This window comes from Solanum stenotomum, chromosome 2, assembly GCF_019186545.1.
Source record: "Solanum stenotomum isolate F172 chromosome 2, ASM1918654v1, whole genome shotgun sequence".
Taxonomy (NCBI): domain Eukaryota; kingdom Viridiplantae; phylum Streptophyta; class Magnoliopsida; order Solanales; family Solanaceae; genus Solanum; species Solanum stenotomum.
In genome coordinates, this window is record NC_064283.1 from 59,545,132 (window position 1) to 59,566,672 (window position 21,541).

At 31.3% G+C, this 21,541-nt stretch overlaps 3 protein-coding genes across 3 annotated transcripts in view; 2 read left to right on the plus strand and 1 right to left on the minus strand.

Moving 5' to 3' along the window:
- The window catches only part of LOC125856940 (uncharacterized), a 2,820-nt gene extending 850 nt beyond the window's left edge, over positions 1–1,970 (plus strand). The window contains exons 2-7 of the mRNA XM_049536600.1: positions 133–263; positions 408–444; positions 523–596; positions 678–771; positions 852–934; positions 1,648–1,970. Coding sequence (XP_049392557.1) covers positions 192–263; positions 408–444; positions 523–596; positions 678–771; positions 852–934; positions 1,648–1,821 — 534 coding nt within the window. The 5' untranslated portion in view covers positions 133–191 and the 3' untranslated portion in view covers positions 1,822–1,970. The remainder of the gene's footprint in view (positions 1–132; positions 264–407; positions 445–522; positions 597–677; positions 772–851; positions 935–1,647) is intronic.
- A 161-nt stretch (positions 1,971–2,131) lies between these two features.
- On the minus strand, positions 2,132–3,924 carry LOC125856945 (universal stress protein PHOS32). The gene is made up of 4 exons (XM_049536605.1): positions 3,700–3,924; positions 3,305–3,414; positions 2,640–2,758; positions 2,132–2,427 (listed from the first exon to the last, which is right to left on the minus strand). The coding sequence occupies exons 1-4, from the start codon at positions 3,872–3,874 to the stop codon at positions 2,343–2,345; spliced, it is 489 nt and encodes a 162-aa protein (XP_049392562.1). The 5' UTR covers positions 3,875–3,924; the 3' UTR covers positions 2,132–2,342.
- Positions 3,925–15,667: 11,743 nt separating this feature from the next.
- On the plus strand, positions 15,668–20,870 carry LOC125856899 (transmembrane 9 superfamily member 3). Its single transcript, XM_049536554.1, has 7 exons — positions 15,668–16,023; positions 17,681–17,721; positions 17,807–18,392; positions 18,499–18,636; positions 18,798–18,954; positions 19,691–20,175; positions 20,335–20,870. The coding sequence occupies exons 1-7, from the start codon at positions 15,854–15,856 to the stop codon at positions 20,552–20,554; spliced, it is 1,797 nt and encodes a 598-aa protein (XP_049392511.1). The 5' UTR covers positions 15,668–15,853; the 3' UTR covers positions 20,555–20,870.
- Positions 20,871–21,541: the final 671 nt, after the last annotated feature.

The following is a 21,541-nucleotide window of genomic DNA, read 5'->3' on the forward strand; positions in this document are numbered from 1 at the left end:
CCCCCGCCCCCCACACACACAGAGAGTTACTTGTGTACAGAAAAGTGTGAGATTTAAACAAAATTTCCGCTCTAGATGGATTATTTGGTATTTAAATGAAATAGACTTGAATGGTGCACGTTCTGTTTGCAGGGTGTAGAGTTACATTGTTACTGCATTCTGATCTCTTTCTCTACCATAGTTGCATTCACATGTTCACGAATAGCCAAAGGCAAGAAGAACGCACTGGAAAATATGGAACTCCGAGGGTGGAATACCTTCAGGTTAGTCCTCTTACTCGAAAGAAGATTGGAATAACAAAACTTTATCTGCTGAAGTTAAGCAAACATTACTTGTACATGAAATTTGGATAAGCAAAAAACTTGGTTTGCGTATTTCAATAGTCAATACTTACATTGTTGTTTCAGGAATTGGTGACTCAGTTTCAGAATGCATCTTCTGAAGGTATGCTTAGAGTTCTCTGCAACTTTTTTGGAAAGTCTGAGCAATATAGGCGGCTCTGATATATTCTTGTTATTACAGAGACAAAAGAGAAGATTGTTGCTAATTTGGCCAACTTTGCATATGATCCTTACAACTTTACCTTCTTGCGTCAAGTTAAGAAACTTCCTAATGAGTATTGTAATCATCGAATTTTCCTGGTTTCTTGCCTAAACATATCTTGTCATGTTAAACAGCTTAATGTAATAGAACTTCTCCTCGACTGTTTAACTGAGCCTAATGAGAAGCTCGTGGAATTTGGGATCGGAGGAATCTGCAATGCGTGTGCTGGTAAGATAAAAGTTTTTTGTAATAAACTGCTCCAAGAATTAACTCTTCTCCATATCAATTGATGCATTTGTGACTTGCAGATCCAGCAAATGCTGCTCTTGTCACTCAAAGTGACGGTATCCCCCTCATCGTCCAGTGTTTGTCAAGCCCTGTTAGGAGCACTGTAAGCACATTAACAAACATTTTGTGGTTTCGCTAGTTTATTGAGTGCTTTGATCTTCACATGGTAAAATTTGCACATTACATACCTCGGGAACACTTTAAACCAGCTGTTGTAAATTGAATTCGTCGAGTACCAATTATCTGTCAATCTTGTTAATAAATTTGTGTAGGGTTAGCTAGGCACAAGCTTATACAATGTACTTATTGTTAATAGTTGGTCTTGTGACTTTCTGCGACTTTAGGCAGCACGCCGAGTAAAATGGTGCTGTTTCCTCATTTCTGGAATTAGTTCTTCAGCAAGACTTAAATCTTTTTAGTATTCTGGTCTAGTCTCGGACTGTTCTTTTTTGTGCTGGTCGTTTTTACTTCCCAAAGTTCAGTATTAGGGAGAGGTGATTAAACAGGACAAGACACACCTGCAACTTATGGAGAACATGACTCTGATAAGCAGATATGGAGGTCAGGATTAGGTTAGAAGATTAGTAGGTAGTCACTCCTGTTGTTTAATTTCCCTCATCAGTGATAATATTTTCTTTCCTTCGATTTTCATATTGATCGTTGTTGCTACAGGTATTCTTTACGTTCTACTTGTTTTGTTTGATATATGTTTAATTGATAGATAATGTAACTTCTCTACCTTTGATAAGTAGGATTAAGATTGCATACACCCCCCTCAAACCCCCACTTGTAATGATATGAAGTTCGATTTTTCAGGTAATTTATGCTCTAGGAACTTTGTATTGTCTTTGCAATGCATCAAACAAAGAAGAGATCTTAAAGCCAGAAGTAATCGATGCAATAAAGAGTTATGCTGCTGCAAGTGAAGTTAGTACAACCTTCAGTAATTTGGCCCAGGCTTTCTTAGATAAACATGTTCCCCAAGCTTAATTGAAATAGATGAAAATAAAATTACTGTTGAAAAATCATTACTACTAACATCTTTAAAAGCATGGAATTGTAAAATTATTGGTCAGGTTTAGGGGATTGGAATATAAATATTTTGTTAAACCTATTTTGATATGCTCTTTCTTAAATCGACAAATGTTGTACTTAGAACTCACTCATAAACTTTTAACTATTATAACATTTATCACAAGAAACTTCACAATGTTTTCTTCCCAATCTCACAAGTGAAACATTTAGCATTTTGACAAAGACAAGTGTCTCACAAATGACAAACAAGAAGCCAACAAATATATATAAGATGATAAACTTGAAATATAACAAAGTCCCACAATCATCTCACATCCAGCACTCTCAAACAAAAGCCAACTCATACCCTAAGAAATCAAATAAATAAAATCCCAAACAAAATACTATACAAAAACGAAAGAAAGTAAAAATACAAAGTAGCTCTTTTTTTTTTTTTTTAAACAAAATAAGACATAAACTTTAGTGTCTTTTTTTTTTCACTTTTGAGGACTGGTTTTCACAACAGTGACAGGACATGTTGCATTTTGCACCACATAGTTACTCACACTTCCAAGTAACACCCTGCAAATATTAAACAGTTACAAATTAACCCCACATATTGTTTTAAAAAAACTAAAACCTAATAAGTAACATTTCACCAACTCATTTCAGATCAAGTAACATTTACTCGCCCATTTTGAGTTTACTCATTTATTTATTCGCCCATTTTGAGTTTACTCGTTCATTTATTAACTCAGTTCATTTTGATCTGTCTAAATTTATACTGTGTTTACCTTTTAAGAACTCCTAAGCCTCTGCCTCCAATTACAAGTGAATCAAGTTTGAGACTTTCAGCAGCATCGCAAAGTTTCTCTCTTGCATCTCCCCAATACACCTTTGACACCACTGTCACCTGTTTTTTTATCCCACAAATTATTAATTAAACAATACTTATTTTTCTTACTACAAAAGAAAAAGTAAAAAATTCAGGTATTCGATTCATAAAAGAATAAATAAATAAAATATATTTTCTTGACGGTTTGAACTTTCAGATGAAATAAATAAATAATTCAATAAAAATCAAATTTCAATAACAAAGTATGAAAAAAAAATCGAATTCTTTTACTCCAGATTATGAACACATCCGATCAAATCTGTCCAGAAGGAGCTTAATTTTTCAGTTATTAATTCGAGCTCCTTGAAAAAAAAAAAAGGGTAAAAATTTAAAAGGACATTTTTGTAAAAAAATCAAATGAAAGTTCAAAAGGACACGTGTCGTTAGATTAAATCATCTCCAAAGAATTAGAAGCAAAGAGCAAGAGAAACTACTACTAATATTTTAGTACATCACACTCTTTAATTCTCTGTGTGAACACAAAATAAAATATTTTATGCATCGAATTGTCGAAAGATCAAAGAGAAGAACAAGAAATAAGAAGAGTAAATTATTATTAATTACCTTTTTGAGTTTGGCAACAGGCTCAAGCATATCAATAACCTCTTTATCAGGATTTAATCCATAATACTTAGACACATTAATCTGTTTAAATTCATCCAAAGGTATCAAAGCTGCATTAAACAAACAAAATAATCAAAAAAATCATCAATAGATATGTTTAATTAATTAAAATGAACAACATAACCAGTATAATCTCATAAATAAAATCCAAAAAATCTACACAACCTTGTGAAAGTAGAGAGATTGACAAAAATTAATTTAACTATAACAAACAACAACATAGGTGAAATCTGAAAAAGCTGATGTATATACAACAGAGAAACTGTTTTTGATAGATTCTCCACTCGAAAATAATTGATTAAAATGAAATAAACAAAAAAAGAAAAAAGACTTACGTGATCCTGTATCTTCAAAGAGTTGTTTACTAGTTGGTTCAACTTTAGAAGAAACAACATGAATAATAATAATTGTATCACCTTCTTCAATTAAATTATCAATTGCCCATTTTAGAGCTATTTTGCTTGTTGCTGAATAATCCATTCCAATTCCTATTATACGTGCTTTCCCCATTTTTTTTATATATAAAAAAAAAAAATCTCTCTTTGATTTATTTTTTTCTCTCTCTATGTGTATATATGTTAGTTTTGTGGTGTTTCTGTATTTATATTAATCTGTGGGTTTGGATTTCTAATACGTAATCCAAAAGAGAAGAAGTTCTTGAAGGACCTAGAAGGTGGAAGACCTTTATGTTTCTTAATTAATAATTAAAAAAGGGGAAAAGAGATAATTTTGTCTTTGTTAATTGATTCGATATTTGAATTTTACAATTCTGGGGGCATTACTGCTGATTATTTAAGTGATGATACCCTTATTTTTTATAGTCAAACAATTTAAGTTTGAGCGAGATTTTTTTATGAAATTTTCAATTTTTTAAAAAATAAAATTGATATATTTATAAATTACATAAAAAGTATTATAAGTAATAATAAATAATAATTTAAAATATTTAAAAGATATATGAAATTTTACGGTAAAAAATAGATTTATTTAAATTTCAAAATTCAAAATGTATCACATAAATTAGGACAAAAAGAGTAATTAAAATGAAATATTTAAGAGAGATAACTGATACTCCTAATTTGTGTAATTAATACTCAATATATGTACTAGAGGTAGTATAGAGGCTATAAGAAATGTAATATTTTGATTTTGTTTTTCTTGATTTCTCACTCAAAATTTTACTCCATATTCAAAATTTATTTTAAAACTCGTTAAAAAACTAAGAAAACATTTTTTTTGTATGGAAAGGTTATTCATTAATAAATAAAACTCGCAAACCCAAATTTCTAATTAAATATAACAAATTATATTCATTACATCATAATCATTCGATAATTATTTTATTATTTTTAAGGCAAGAAACATAATGATTTGAAAAGAAAAAAAAGGTAAGGAATATATACCGTGTTTTTATTATGTCTTTAATGAGATGAGAAGGGAATATTGCAAGGTATCTTCTTGATTTATTTAAAAAGAAAAAAGAAGTTGTCCCAATCTTAATTAATGTCATTTTCATCCTTTTAAAAGTTTTAAATTTCCTTTTTTGTAATTAATATAAACTCCCACAATTTCTAAATTAGTTTTGTGTGATATCAAAAAATAATTAGAGAATTACGTTCTGCCTTTTTATGTTCTAATATAAATATAATGAGTAAATTATTGTGGTTTTCCTGTAAGAATGTAACATATGTATATTTTTTTGTTAACCAAGAAAAGCAAGCTGGTGGATTCTCATCTAAACTTCTAACATACTTGTCTGTCTTTTGAATCATAACCTCATAATTTTTTAATTTACTTTCATTCAAGATTTATATTCGTGTTGAAGTTTTGATTAACTTATATTTCTACGATAAAAAGGATGACAATTATTATTCAAAATTTTTTAAAAAGAAAATCACATAACTCAAATTCTTTTAATTAAAAACAAAAAATTATATTTATTCCAATGCAAGGCACGATAACATGATTTAACATGGTGCTATTTGTTTCTCATTCCTCCATATGTATAAGAACAATACTAAGGGTGTGTTTGACACACTAAACGGAAAATATTTTTTAAAAAATATTTATATAATTTAAATAAATATTTTCGGCCACAAAACCAACAAATGTGTAATATTTTTTTTAAAATATTTATATATAATTTAAAAAAATATTTTCGAGTAGGCACAAAACCACTTATCTAATTTAAATAAATATTTTCGGCCACAAAACCAACAAATGTGTAATATTTTTTAAAAAATATTTATATATAATTTAAACAAATATTTTCGAGTAGGCACAAAGCCACCAAAAGAGTGGTGGTAGGCTTAGTTGTGTGTTGGAGGGTAAGTATTAGAAGATTAAGAATGTAATGGACACATACGAATTATATTTTTTTCCCCTATTTCTAATAGAAAAGTCATATCCTTTATCTTTAAAGAACTATTTTCCCAAAAAAATTATTTTTAAATTTTTTTATTTATCAAAGTTAGAACTATTACTTATTTAAATAATAATTAAGGTGAAGTAGGATCAAGAATAACGAATCTTTTTATAATAATAGATTCATTTTGCAAGCTCGTTATTATGAATAGTTTCTACAAAGATCAAACTAATTATATATATAATATTTAAATTTTCGATGTAAATGCTAACCTAATTGATTCTCATCTTTCAAAAACTACGAATCAATAAACGACAAAAAGACCGCCCTAAAATGTGGCTATTAAGAATGCACAAAATCAGATGGCTGAAAAAAAATTCAAAAATTGCTCCTTACCAAACGCATCCTAATTCTACATCACATTTAGATACTAATAGTAATTCTTGTCTTCATATAAGAGTAAGCTTCTGGAGACAGGATCACTACAAAATAGAAGTGCAAAATTCTCATGTTCCCTCATTTATATTCACAAATTAAGGGCCATAACATATCTTATATATTTAAAAATAAAAATATATTAAATTATAATGTATGTATTATATATACTTCTTTTATTTTAATCATTTTGTTTGGTTTGATTAGGACTTAGGAGGATCAAACTAATTAATATTTGATGTAAATTCAAAGATAGATTCTTCAGTTTTTTGATTTTTTTAAGGGAAAATTATGCGGTTATGCAAACTTATACTACTTAATTACTCATCATAGCTATAGTTTGCTATAATTATCACTCGCGACTAACATTAACCATTAATTACGTGGGTTGACTTCGAGTTTGTATAATTAGTCATATTTGTATAATTCGCCACATTTGTATAATTCGCAAGTAACAATTCTTCGTTTGAGTTGTATTTGTATACAACAGTTTGTATTTGTATATGACGATGATTCCTTTGGTTTTTCAGTTTTGTCATCATATACATTCAATCTTTTTGTGTATAACCTTTTAAAGTTTGTATAAACGTGTAGTTTTCGGATTTTTTATAATATCATTTATATAATGTAATTTGTATAATATAATTTGTATAATTGTTTAAAGTTCATATGTTGATGTTTGTATCAATTCTTTATTTCGAGTTTTATCATATATATTTGTATAATTTCACACTTTTTATTACTCAATTATACAAAAACACGTGAATTATACAAACGTACCTGTGAATTAATCAAACGAGGTGTGAATTATACAAATTATTGCCCTCTCTCGCTCGCCTCTCTCCTCCCTCTCCCAGTCTCGCTCGCTAGAATATACAAATATATATGTATAATATACAATTATCTAACCGATATACATATACAATTCATCTATATCCCACTCTCTACCCTCTCTCCTCCCTCTCCCAGTCTCGCTCGTCACTCTCCTCTCTATAACATGTAGCTACGAATCATAATTAGCAAACTATAGCTATAGAGCGTAATTAGGCTATTTTTGAGTAACTATATGCGAAAGTTCCTCTTTGTTTAAAGGCAAACACTGTTATGAACCAAGTCCAGCCAAATATGGATACCAAGGTCACACAAGTAGTTATTGGGCTGACAAGAGCTATTGGACCGAGAGCAAGCAATAGGTCCAGGCTAATTTGAGATCCGGGTCGAGTAGTGGGTGTAAAAACGGTTTCATTAAATGGGGTAGTGGTCAATGATATTGGGATTAGGCATATTAAAGAAAAACGTTTGTTTCTCACTTCTTCTTCTAGAGTCTAAGCTTCTCATCCTAACTTTTATCTCTATCTTAGTTACTTGTTATTTTCATATTTCCATGTAATTCAGTAGTTTGGCTATTGCAATTACAATTCTAAAATTGTAATCGCATTTCAGTTCTCTTATCAATATAGTGAGCAATTCAGATTTGTTACAAACACCATTGAGAAATTCTAATGGTGTCACTTCTAAATTATAACAAAATAAAAAATGAAAATTTAATTCTTGAGAAAGTTTTTTTTAAAATACTTATGTTGAGCTTTATTGAAGAATAATAGACACACATAGAGACTTCTAGATTAACAAGTTGGATAAAGAAACTTTTAAGACGTTCTTTAAATCAAGTTAAGCATTGTAAACTTGTACAACTAGTTAATTAATCACTTTGTAGCTAGCTAAGTGGTAATTAAAGGCTTTAATTTCACTAGGAGTAAATGTTCAAAAAGATGGTCCCATTATTTTTTCAAAAAGAAAGGTTCACTTTATCAATATTTCGACTTTCTTTTTTCAAGTTGTTGAATTGCAATTGTTCTTAGCATTGATGTCTATTCATTTAAATCTTCTGATAGACTTGGCGAGTTAAATAGGTTTGATATTCCTTCTAGGTTTTTTTCGCCTAATCTTCAGTATTGATTTGAGATTTAAATCTTTAGAGTCATGTATCTAAAAGAATAACAATTTTTATAGCTATAATTCTTTCTCTTGTAATTATAAATTTTCAGTTACTTTAAATTAGTCGATAATTTAACTTTTTATCGATTCTTTTCGATAAAAGTGCAATATGAGGAATATATCAAAAACAAATAACCAAAATTCATTATTATTATTATTATTATTATTATTATTATTTATGAAAATGGACATGAATATGTGTGGAACATGCATTGAAATAAGAAAAAGTCAATATTTCAACTTCTTATATGATAAACTGAGTCCGAATCCAAAAGGGTAAAAAAAATTGTCATAAATTTCAAAAGGGCATATTAATTATTTTTTTAACCAAAAGGGTAAAATTGCTTCTGACGAAGCGATTTCCTTATGACAAAATTGATTCTGTTACTCCGTTAAAAAACATAAAAATCGCTGCTGGGGCAGTGATTTCGTTCAAATTTTTTTCTTTTTTCCTTAACAAATTAAGCTGCCCCTGCAGTGTCTTTCTCAAAAAATTAGCTGAACTGTTTGGTACCTGCCTCTATTGCTGCAAAGAGACGAAGACTAAAGTGGGTGCTTTTGTTAAGCTATTGGACTTGCTTTTTTTTTCGTTTACTTCTTGTTAATCGCCATTGTTGCACCACTCTTTGATGCCCAAGTTTCCCTTCCTAAACACATATTTTCTCCTGTGTTGGTTGACCTAAAGAGCTGGTACACTCAGCAATATGGTGATTATTTGGTTTCTGAGAAACCCCATTTCTTTGTTGGCTTATTTGGTTTATGAGAAACCCCATTTCTTTAAGCCTTGCAAGCGATTTAAAAAAAAAAAAATTTAACTTTTTTAAGGAAAAGGTTCAATTTTAAAAAGTTTATTTTTGAGAAAAACGCTGCAGGGGCAGCGATGTTAAAAAAAAATTAACGGTGTCAATTTTGTCAGAAGAAAATCGCTCCGTCAGAAACAATTTTTCCCTTTTGATTAAAAAATAAATTGATATGCCCTTTTGGAACTTTTAGCAATTTTTTTTGCCCTTTTGACTCCGGACTCATGATAATCTCATATGATTCAAATGAGTAACCAACATAAAAATCATATTTAGGTCTTGCTCAATTTTCACTAAACCATTATATACATGTGGCAACAAAAGTAACTTAGAAGTAATGTTGAAGATTATATTTTTTCTGAATTATTTAGTAAATGTCCATATGCCACCAACACCTCTCTCTCTCTGGTAAACCTTTGGAATAATTGCTTCAAACTACAATAAGATTTTTCAATATAATAAGTATTATCCTTTATAATAATATTTTATTATAATATAATTATAATATATTTAATAAAACTGTGTAGACCTCCACAATGGAGTGTAAGGGAAGTAACGTATACGCAGATTTTAATTATGTGTAGACCTCCACAATGGGGTATAAAGGGAGTAAATTATACACAGATTTTACTCATATTTTGTGGATATTGATTTTGAAGCGACTCAAGTGCAATTTTTTATTATGATAATCATGTTTTCCGTGGAGTCAATCTTTTATATCAATTATGTTATATTTTCTACATAACAATATTTTATGATAATAATAATAAAAAAAAATATTAAAAACAAGCGACGTTATTAATAGAGATGTTTAACTGTAAATGTGACCATAGCGATGGAGTAATAAATATTTTCCCAAAGTGAGGTATCTAATTTCTGAACAAAAACACTAGGGATGGCAATGGGGCGGTGCGGGGAGGGGTGGAGCGGGTTGAGCTTAACTCGCAAAATTTTTAATTCGCTTCGTTCCGCATAATTTTTTTTTTCATTTTCAACCCGCCTCGCATAGACTCGCCTTGCATAACTTTTTTAATCTTTTCTTTTTCTAGTTAAGTTTGATACTAAAAATAAAATTCATAAAAATAAATTCATTTTTTCATTAAGTTGTATTAATTTAATAGGATAGTGACTTAAAAAATTTGTTTTTTAGAGGTCAATTGGAAAACATGTAAGAAATTGTATTATTTTTTATTGAACCATTTTCATTTACTATCTTGAAATTTTAGTAGCTTTATAGAAACTATCTTAATAAATAATGCTCTATTTCTCTTATAACATGTAAAAAGTTAAAATTAAGTTTGAGCCCACATAAAATCACATAAACCCGCAACTCACTCCGCCCCACATTAGTTTAAAAAAAAACTCATTTCAACCCGTCCCGCATCCTCCCTGCCCCATTGTCATCTCTAAAAAACACACATTTTTGTGTGAAGCGCACCCCGAGAAAATGATCAACCTATGTGCTAGTAATAGTTAAAGATTGCAATGGAGTAATAAATATTTTTCATTCATTTGATAAAGAAAATGATCTTGAACTAGGATAATCTCAAAACTATTTTTATGAGATGAAAATTATTCAAGGTCATAAAAGAGATAATCTCATTCCTAGAAAACTTATGTGAAACTCAATATCACTCAAACTAGGCTTGCCAATTGGAGCATGGACAATATGATATATGAAGATTGAATATCAAGTAAAATGAGAAATTGAATGACTCTTAACTTTGATATCATGATGAAGAAATTAGATTTTGGACATAACTCAACCTTAAATATATCTTATGATATGAGAATTGTTCAAGATCATGAAAAAAAAATCATCTCACCCCTAAACCCTAAAGAGCTGATGTGGGACTTAACAAAATTACATGGTCGAATTTTGGGAATGCAATCATTTTTAATACAGAGCTTTTTTTTTCAAGTGAAATTTCTCAATGTAGATTAATCTGAATTAGTTGAACTATAATAATACTCGTTTTCAACTTTAACTCAAATACCTTTCTCTTTCAAATTTAATCAAATATTGTCCAAACGCTTACATAATTTGTCGATTTTCGAATATTCTCAAAATAAAGTTTAGTTCAACTATCAATTTTTCTAACAGAAAATTAAGGTCACATTACAAACAGGGGCGGATCTAAGGGTATAGGTAGGGGTGCCACGGCACCCAGTGACCTCAGTTAAAATTTTCTATATATATGTATATATGTATGAAAAATGATATTTATTGTACGTTCCCACTAGAGCTGTCAAAATGGGCTGGCCTAACCCAACCCAACCCAACCCTAACGGGCTAGAGAGTTAAGTGGGTTGGGACGGGCTGTCCCTTTTAATTAAAGGGTCGATAAAATAGCAGCCCAACCCAGCCCTAAGCGGGCCACGGGTTGGGACGGGTTGGCCCTTCAACCAAAAAATGGACAACATATTCCTCTTAAAAAGGATACGAACGTTGATGTCCGATGGACACGACATCAATACATACATAAATTCATTCATGAATTACACATACTTCAGTGAATATTTGCAAAACAAATACATAATAGCCAAGATACAACATTCATAAGATTCATCCGAGCAAAAAAACATTACATAATCATTATTTTCATAAACAAGACAACAAAGGAGAAGTGAAAAATTAGGCATAAAAACAAAAGTAAAAGAGGTCAAAGATTTATAGTTATAATGGAGTAATGAACTTGGGCTAATAAGAAAATTTAGTGGGCTAATGACCCTAAAATGTAAAAGATATGTAAAAAATATAGTCTTGATTTTATATTGATATTTTAAAAATATTTATTGACAAAATCTTAACATGTAAAACACTACTTAAAATATATATATATAATAAATATTTTTAAAATTCACAGCCCGTGGGCTGACCTCTGAGGCTTGCGAGTTGGGCCTACGAGGCCAGCGGGCTAAATGAGGTTGGGCTAAAAAGCCTCGTTCCTAAATGGGCAGAAAAAATTGAGCTCAACCCCATTTAATTCAAGGGTTGGGTTGGGTCAGCCTAGCGGGTCAAACCCATTTTGACAGCTCTAGTTCCCACCCATCAAATATAATTGTAAATGGTGCAATTGGCAAAAGGCGTTATGTCGTACGTGAGGGTTGAGGGTTCAAATCCTCTTGACATCACTGAATATTTTTTTTACGTTTTGCTTGTGAGGGGGCTTCAACTCTTCCTTCCTTTTTTTTGTTCTCTTCTTTCTCTTTCTCATTAATGTGTCCGGGGTTTAGTTTTTTTAAAATTAGTTCATCTTTGTTTGTTAAGTATTACTTATTTATCTTATTAAGAGTAACTATATTTTTCTCTTTCTAAATTATTCTTATTGACTTTCTTTTTCGCTAAGTTTTTTTTTTTAATCAAATTTATGGAGTTCAGGTCTCCCTTTTATTGAGAATTAACAATCTGTACAAAAGGGTCAAATGGGCCCAATTTTATTTTTTTTCACTAAGTATTAATCTTAAATTCATACGGATGTCATGTGTGAATTCTATATTAGTTAAAGATCAATTTAACATCTCATAAATATTAATAAGAATATATTTAGAAAATAAGGTCTTTTATTCTTTTCTTTTAAAAAAAAAACTACTTCAGCATATCTTTAATAATAGAATATCTTAAAAAAGTAAAACAATATATATTAGAATATCTAAAGGAAAACACTACTAAATATGCATATTTAAGCAATTTGTGTATAAAAATTGAAAAAAAAAAACTAAATAACTCAAAGTATAATCTAAATTGAAGGAACCGACCCGTTTACCCTATATAGACAATATGACACCCACAACCTTCAAATCTTGAATCCGCCTCTGATTACAAACAAGATTGAAAGTTTCTTGTACTTGTTGATCTTAATGTTGAGAAGTTGGCAAATCAATTCACTAGCAAGGACAATAATTAATTGCATTACTACCGAACCTAAGAGACCTAAAAGCTGTAATATTTGACATTAACATGTGGAAAATCTAATTACAATATTTGGACCAATTTCAACAGTTAATTGATCAAGTTTTCATCAACTGGATAACTTAATGGAACAATGGATAGTTAAAGTATGAAATTAACAAAAAAAATCATAATTTTTTATACCATTTACTCTTTATTTACGGCTACTAGGATAACTAAAGTTTTATTTGATAAATTGAGAAAACACATTTTTGAAAGTTGGTGAAGTGGGGAAATGAATGAGATATCAGCTTTAATTAAAATTATTGGGAATTAAAAAATTATTACAACGTAAAAAACGTTCCTCCGTTAATAGCCTTTAACGGCAAAATTTTGAATAATTGGATCCTACCTACCAAGAAATCAAATTAATAGTGACAATCAATCTCAAATATCCCATAAACTCTTGGGTATTTTTAAAGATCAAGATCTCAAATATTTCACAAACTCATGGAATATTCATAAATAGATCAAATTCAAATCATCTTAATTCGAGAAGTACGCCACTAACGACCCTCGAATTATGTAGATCAAGTCCAAATCATCTTAGTTTGATAAAAACGCCACTAACGGCCCTCAAATTATGTAGATTAAGTCCAAATCATCCTAGTTTGAGAAATACGTCACTAACGGCCGTCAAATTATGTAGATCAAGTTCAAATCATCCTAAGTCGAGAAATACGCCACAACGGCCCTCGAATCATGAATAAATATCTTATGAGAGAAGAATCAAGAGAGGAACATAATTGTACTCGCATTGATTTATCAATAAAATATTCATGTTTTTTTTATATAAAAAAACAAATACCAATGGTTATTACCATAATTAAAAAGAAAATAGATGTAGCGATACGATGCATTGACGAAATTCCTTATCCTTCAAAACTTGCAAATAAAGAAATTCTTAATCGAAAGCATTCTCGTTTTAATAATCTCACGACAAATCTAGATTAATTGATGAATTCTAAGGAATTCAAATTAATCGTTTAATATAAATTGATCATTTCTTATGACATTTTAAAAACATGTCATTCTTAATAATTTCATTCTTTATATCGGTAATTACATTCATATTCATTTAGCGTATACACCAAATTAAGCAAGTTATCTATAAAATTAAGAATTATATATGTATATTTAGCCATGTTTAAATGATGAAAAATATGTATATGAAAGACATATACTATATATTCATTGGTCTAATGTATATAACGAATAAATTTGGGACATTAGTGAAAGAATAATGAACTTGAAACCTCAATTGAGGTAAATTAATCATTAGTTTTCTAACTTAATTAGTGATATCTACAATTAAGAATTCATAGCCTAATTAGTTAAATATTGTTCATTATCAAGTTAGATTCAAAGTATGTTTCTTAAATATGTGTAATATATTCATAGAATGAGTTCCACGTTGTTTGCTGAGAAATTCTAAAAGAACTTTGAAATTTGTGTTTGATTATATATGTGTTATTTTCTTTAAAAAAAATTTTTTTATGAAAATTAATTCTTGCAAAGTTATTTTTTAAGGGGTATTTTTGAGCTATGATAAAATTATTTTTGTATAATCTATAAGTCACAAATTTGAAACATGAAAGTCACTAATCTAAATGGGATCAAAAAGAGCTAAATCCTACTAGAGCAAAATGCTTTATGTTTTGGATGGTTTGTTTTGAAAAAAATTCCAGCAGAGTTTTTCCTTTGTCCAAAAATTGTCTAAATGTCGTCTTTTCAAATTTTAACTTGGAAAAAAAATAGAGAATTACATAATTATTTTTTTACAGAAACTTAAATTTCTATAAGTAAATAAAATAAAACATAGGATGGATATCTTATTATTTTTCTTAAAACAAAAAATGGTATAAATTCTTGTATTTCGTACTCATTATACTAATTAATCTAAGATCACATTGTATACCGTCATTAGAGGGGAAACCAATACCTATAAGAGATTTCTCTCAGAACTCGAAAGCTAGATCTCAAATTAAATTAATGTTTGATTATATATTTTGAATTTTATCTTCAAATATTTATGTTTGACTGTGAAATTTTATCTTCGAAATCTGATCTTCAAAACTAGTCAGTTTTTGAGAGAAATTTCACTTTTACGACAATTTTTTTTCCAAGTAAATACATATTCAAATACAACTTCAACAAAATTATACCCGATATATTAATTTCATAAATAAAGTTTTTAAAAAATTATATACAGACGTTAACTCTACCTCATAAAGATAGAAAATCTATTTGTGGCAAATACAACAAATCAAAGCAGTCAAAAAAAAAAAATAATACAAAAATGAAAAAACACATATCAAATAAAATAACACATAACATCCCAAGAAAAAGAAACAATAACAACACCAAATTAATACGGCAACTAAATAAAAATTGCATGCATAAGCTCCCAGGCTCCTGCCAAACTAAAACTCGATTACCCACTAACCTTCTACTAATTCACGATCTTCATGCAATCATGCCCTCTTATTTAATATCATATTCTGAATAAATTGAAATAATATCATGTCTAATCTAATAACCTATTTCCAATACTTTAAGTTTTAAAAGTCGCAACTAATCTAAAAAAATTAAATTTAAATTTCAACTTCAAAATCTAGTGTCGAAGCAGATCTAAAGTAAGAGAAATTCCGGTCATTATTATATAAATATAAAATTAATTACTTAATAAGTAGATAAATAAAAATAGTCTTTTAAGTTGACGAGTCACGCTCTCCTTCCTAACATCCGTTCAAAAGTCGACGTTTTGTTTGAGCTTCACTCTCCACAAAAAGCGCGTGAAGTAAAATCCAACTCCCTCTCCTCCTCCATATCTATTTCCCCATTTCATTTCACAGGGAGATCGAGATCTGTGCTCACACCCCACCCCACCCCCCTAAACCCCCTACCCCTACCCTTCAAAATTCATATATACAACATTGATGTGCACAAAATTCGTGAAGGAAATGGAGAAGATGGCGTTGTACGTCGTCGTTTTGCTTATCATCTGCTATGCATCGCCGGCGAGATCAGACGGTTCCGATCATAAGTATAAATCCGGAGATCAGGTTCCACTTTATGCTAACAAAGTTGGTCCTTTCCATAATCCGAGGTAAGGAATTATCTAATTAATATATTGCCGTTAGATCTCTTGCTTTTTTAAAATTGTGAAGCTGAATTGTACATTGTGTGTTTCTCTTGCTATAAAAAAATAAGTGATTTCTCGTGAAAATGTGGTTTTTTGTGCTTGGAAAGTTGTCGGTGGTTATGAAAATGAGAGATTTCTGTTGAACTGTGTTGATTGCTGGTGTTTTGAGCTGACTTACTTGTTGTACAGTGTAGAAAGAGTTAAGATTTGGTGAATTTGAGATCTCTTACTGTTATGAATACAGTCTTGATAAGACTAAGAGTTCTTTTAGTCTAGTTAGAGATTTGTATGTTCATTGTATGGAATAAGGGTGAGATTTAGGGATTGTGAACATTTACTACGTGTGGAGTTGAGTTAACAGTGTATTCTATCTGTCTTAATCAAGCTAGCAGCTGTGAGATTTCTCGTTGAAATGTGGTAGTGTTGATTTCATTGTGCTCAAAGAGTTGTTGGTGGTTATAGAAATGTAAGATTTCTGTTCAAATGCGTTGATGCCGGTGTCTGAGTTGACATATGTATTGTACAATGGAGAAAGAGCTAAGATTTGGTGAAATTGAGATCTCTTATTGCTATGATTTCATTTTTCTGTAGAAAGGCTTAAATTAAGTCGTTTTCCAGGAGTTCTTTTAGTCTAATTAGAGCTTTGTATGTTCATGATGGAATATGGGTGAGATTTAGGGGTTTTGAACACTTACAATGTGTGAAGCTGAGTTAAAACTGTATTCTATCTCTCTTGATCAAGCTAGAAGCTATCTGCTTTCTGGTTGAAATGTGGTAGTGTTGATTTCGTTGTGCTCAAAAAGTTGTCAGTGGATATTAAAAGAAAGATCTCTGTTGACCTACGTGATGCCTGTCTGAGCTAACTTGTTTATTGTACAATGTGGAAAGAGCTAAGATTTGGTGAAATTGAGATCTCTTATTGCTATGATTCCATTTTTGTGTGGGGACTAAGAATTAGTTGGTGTGGATATGCTTAAATTAAGTCTTTTTACTGGAGTTCTTTTAGTTTAATTAGAGCTTTACGAATAAGGGTGTAATGAACATTTACGATGTGTGAAGCTGAGTTAATACTGTATTCTATCTGACATGATAAGCTAGAAGCTATGTGTTTTTTCTTTCCGATTTGCAAGGCCTAGCTCTTGTTACTCTCTTCTAAGTGCCATACTCACCTACAGCCCAGTAAATAAGCGAGTTGATGCAAATCTAATTTGCAAATGTTGAGGCTTAGATCGTATAATTTCCGTGTGTGTAGCAAGCTCTTGTTATTAAAATTTGAGTGTACATGTTGATGCATATGAAAAGAGAAGATTATAAAATGTAGAGCAATACACTCATAGTAACTTTTTCCCCACATAATTTGTACAAGTAGTTGATACTGAATCCCCTAAACAGTCGCTACTTCCCATGCCTTTTAACAGATGGATGATAAAAAAGTATAGTCAGGAAACATTGAATTTGCCATGTCTTTTTTCCCCACAAGTTTTGATGTTCAAATTCTTTAGAAACAAATAGTTGCCTATGGCTCTGCATGTATCACTTATGAACATGTCTCAGTTCTGTATTTTTTAAAATTATCTGGGTAATAACTGATGGCTTGTTATGTTTTGGATTATCCTTCCAGTGAAACATACCGGTTCTTTGACCTTCCTTTTTGTACTCCAGGTATGTAACTATTGTTCGTAAGTTTCCTTTCTTCAGTTACCCTGTAGATTTTTAAGTTTCAATTTACCGAGGGGTGTTCTTACAGATCATGTAAAAGAGAAGAAGGAAGCTCTTGGTGAGGTCTTGAATGGTGACCGATTGGTCAGTGCCCCTTACAAGCTTGACTTTTTGTACGACAAGGACTCAGAAATAGTTTGCAAGAAGAAGTTGTCAAAGGAAGAAGTTTCTCAATTTCGCAGCGCTGTTGCTAAAGACTACTACTTCCAAATGTATTACGATGACCTGCCCATTTGGGGTTTCTTAGGGAAAGTTGACAAGGAAGGAAAATCTGACCCCAGCGAGTACAAATACTACTTGTTTAAACATCTTCATTTTGAGATCTTTTACAATGATGATCGTGTGATTGAGATCAATGCACGAACTGATCCTAATGCCCTGGTAGATATTACAGAGGATAAGGAGGTTGATGTTGACTTCATGTACTCTGTAAAATGGAAAGAGACAAAAACACCTTTTGATAAGAGGATGGAGAAGTACTCACAGTCTTCATCGTTGCCACATCACTTGGAAATCCATTGGTTCTCAATTATCAATTCCTGTGTGACAGTTCTTCTCTTAACTGGTTTTCTTGCCACAATTCTTATGCGGGTCCTTAAGAATGACTTTGTCAAGTATGTAGTAATTTTGTTATTTTGCTTGTTATGTACTTTTGTTGGTTTTTTGGTACAAAATTGTCTTAGTCTTTGGCTCAAATATCATTCATATTTTTTTATAAAGGTATGCACATGATGAGGAGGCGGCTGATGACCAAGAAGAAACTGGGTGGAAATACATCCATGGTGATGTGTTTAGGTACCCAAGTCACAAATCCTTGATGGCTGCAGCACTTGGTAGTGGCACACAGTTATTCACATTGTAAGTATTTTCTGAATGGTTTACTATGAAAAATTAAGTTTTCAGTAGAATATTAAAAGTCTGTTCAATGTGTATTTAATCTGACAGCTTCCTGCTTGGTAATTAGGAAATTTGTCGTCTCAAGATGCCTTTGTTAACACTCGTTTCCTTTCAATTTGTAGGACCATCTTTATTTTCCTTCTCTCACTTGTTGGTGTTTTCTATCCATACAACCGCGGAGCTTTATTCACGGCACTGGTCGTCATATATGCTCTCACATCTGGTATTGCAGGCTATACTGCTGCCTCTTTCTATTGCCAGCTAGAAGGGACAAACTGGGTTTGTTTTCTTGTCTCTATTATTTTTCTTTTCCATTTGAATATAGTTTGAGAATTTTATCTACTGTGCTAAGTTTAAATCCCTAATTCTGAATATTTGCTTACTATCATCCCATAACAAGGGTAAATGCTTTGATTATTTTTTTTTCACAATCACAAGCTTCCGTGAATATTTTCTCTCTCATTTTCTTAGGACACTGAAAATTGAAGGTTTGTAAATAGTAAGTCAAGTCATTTGTTTGCTGAAAGGCACATACTCTGATGGCATAACATAACTTTGACCCTCTATATTTTAAGGGTTTAGACGATCTGCTATTCCCTTGCTCTTTTGCTAATCAAAGAAAAAACCAGAACTTGGCTACTCAAAAATCCTATTCAAGCAGGCAAAACAAGCTGCACATAGAGTTCTGTTCGTTTTCCTTGATTTAGGTGTGTCATGTGTGATGTTTTGTATGGTAGATGATTTGTTGCTTTTTCCTTCTGGATAGAACATTAAGGAAGCCAAGTTGGTGTTTAGAAAAGCAGTTTATGTTTGTTCTGTCATACAATTAACTTCATCTTTTAGAGGTCAAGGCCAAGATATATTACATGCTTCATTCTTTTTTGGTTTGTCTATGCCATCAAATAACTGTCTCTGTGTTTGTTTAGTTCATTGTTGCCTCAGCTAATAAAACAAAAAGTTTAAAATGGAAGCATACAGCAAAGCTTAATCATTAGATTTCATTTCTTCCCTGCAGGTCAGGAATTTGATATTGACCGGAGCCTTGTTTTGTGGACCCCTGTTTCTCACGTTCTGTTTCCTTAACAGCGTAGCAATTGCATACAGTGCCACTGCTGCACTGCCTTTTGGAACCATTGTGGTCATCTTTCTCATATGGGCTCTTGTGACATCACCTTTACTTGTATTGGGAGGGATAGCTGGAAAGAACAGCAGGGCTGAGTTCCAAGCTCCTTGTCGAACCACCAAATACCCAAGAGAGATCCCACCATTACCTTGGTACCGCGGAACTCTACCTCAGATGGCAATGGCTGGGTTTTTGCCTTTCAGTGCCATATATATCGAACTTTACTATATATTTGCAAGTGTTTGGGGTCACAGAATTTACACCATATACAGCATCTTATTTATAGTCTTCATCATTCTTATAATTGTCACTGCTTTTATTACCGTGGCCTTGACATACTTTCAACTCGCTGCTGAAGATCATGAATGGTGGTGGAGGTAAGTCTGTCATTTCTCTGGTGTGACTGTTCCTTAATCTTTCTTATGAATAGTCTATGCATTCAAGCAATTCGAGAAACTCTTTGCTATGTGTCAAACGTGATATACATTTACCAGTACATGATACGTTCCTAACTTGTATGTGTTTGATCTGAATAGGGCTTTCCTCTGTGGTGGATCCACTGGACTGTTCATCTACGGCTACTGCTTGTATTACTATTATGCCCGTTCCGATATGTCTGGCTTCATGCAAACCTCATTCTTCTTTGGATACATGGCTTGCATCTGTTATGGTTTCTTCCTCATGCTCGGGACTGTTGGTTTCCGTGCAGCCCTATTTTTTGTCCGTCATATATACCGGTCAATCAAGTGCGAGTAGGAAGCAGGTACGACGGTCTTCCGTCTCGTACAGAATGCTTTACAGATGTGGTAGGGCGATATGGTATCCAAGAAGACCTTGTAGGATCTTAGGATCTCTTGAGATGATGAAGCATGTATTATCTTACACCGGAAAGTTAAGAACCTTTTTTTTGCCATTTTTCATTTACAGCTCAGCAATTTATATCGATTAATAGGTATATTAGAGTTTCTGTTCCATATTTTAATCCTTTGCAACACAATTACCCTAATATTGTCTAGTATTATTCCTTTTTACTGCATTGGACAAACTTTGAGCTATAAATTGTACTGGTCCCCAAGTTTCAGAAGATTTTATCAAAAATGTGTTTTAAATCTTGATTTCAATTTCAACTTATTATCTTGCTCCTTAAAGCTTTTCTCTTTGCAACTCTACGGACAAATGTCACATTTTCCCAACATACAAGCGTGTGACATCTTAGGGCTTAATTTTTGCCCTTCTCCGACATTAAAGACATCAAAAATCATGTGTAATCGGCATAAGAGAGGATAAAATGTACATAGAACTTATCGTGAAAGATTAATTACTATCCTGGCATTTGATATCAGAACTAACGAAGAATATTGATTTCTAACCTCCAAGTGATCGACCTGACAAAGAGGATTAGTATATAGAAACTTAGGAATTACTCTCCTCCTTTTGTTTGGGTTTATGTGTTTGGGGGAAAAGAGGCTAGTGAATAGTGGAAACTCAGTAAATCAATATCCCCTAATACAAACTAAGAGTTCATATCTGCCAAAAGAGGGAAGAAAAAATTAACCAAAAAAGGGAGGAAAATATAGAGATATTACTCCCTCTGTTCCTAATTACATATCCACTTTTTCTTTTATAGTTGTCCCTAATTTCTTGTCCATTTTGACAAATCAAGAAAGGACAAAATAATTTTACCTATTATATCCTCAATTAATTACTACTTTGAAAAAGATAAAATTTCTTGAAAATCTTAAA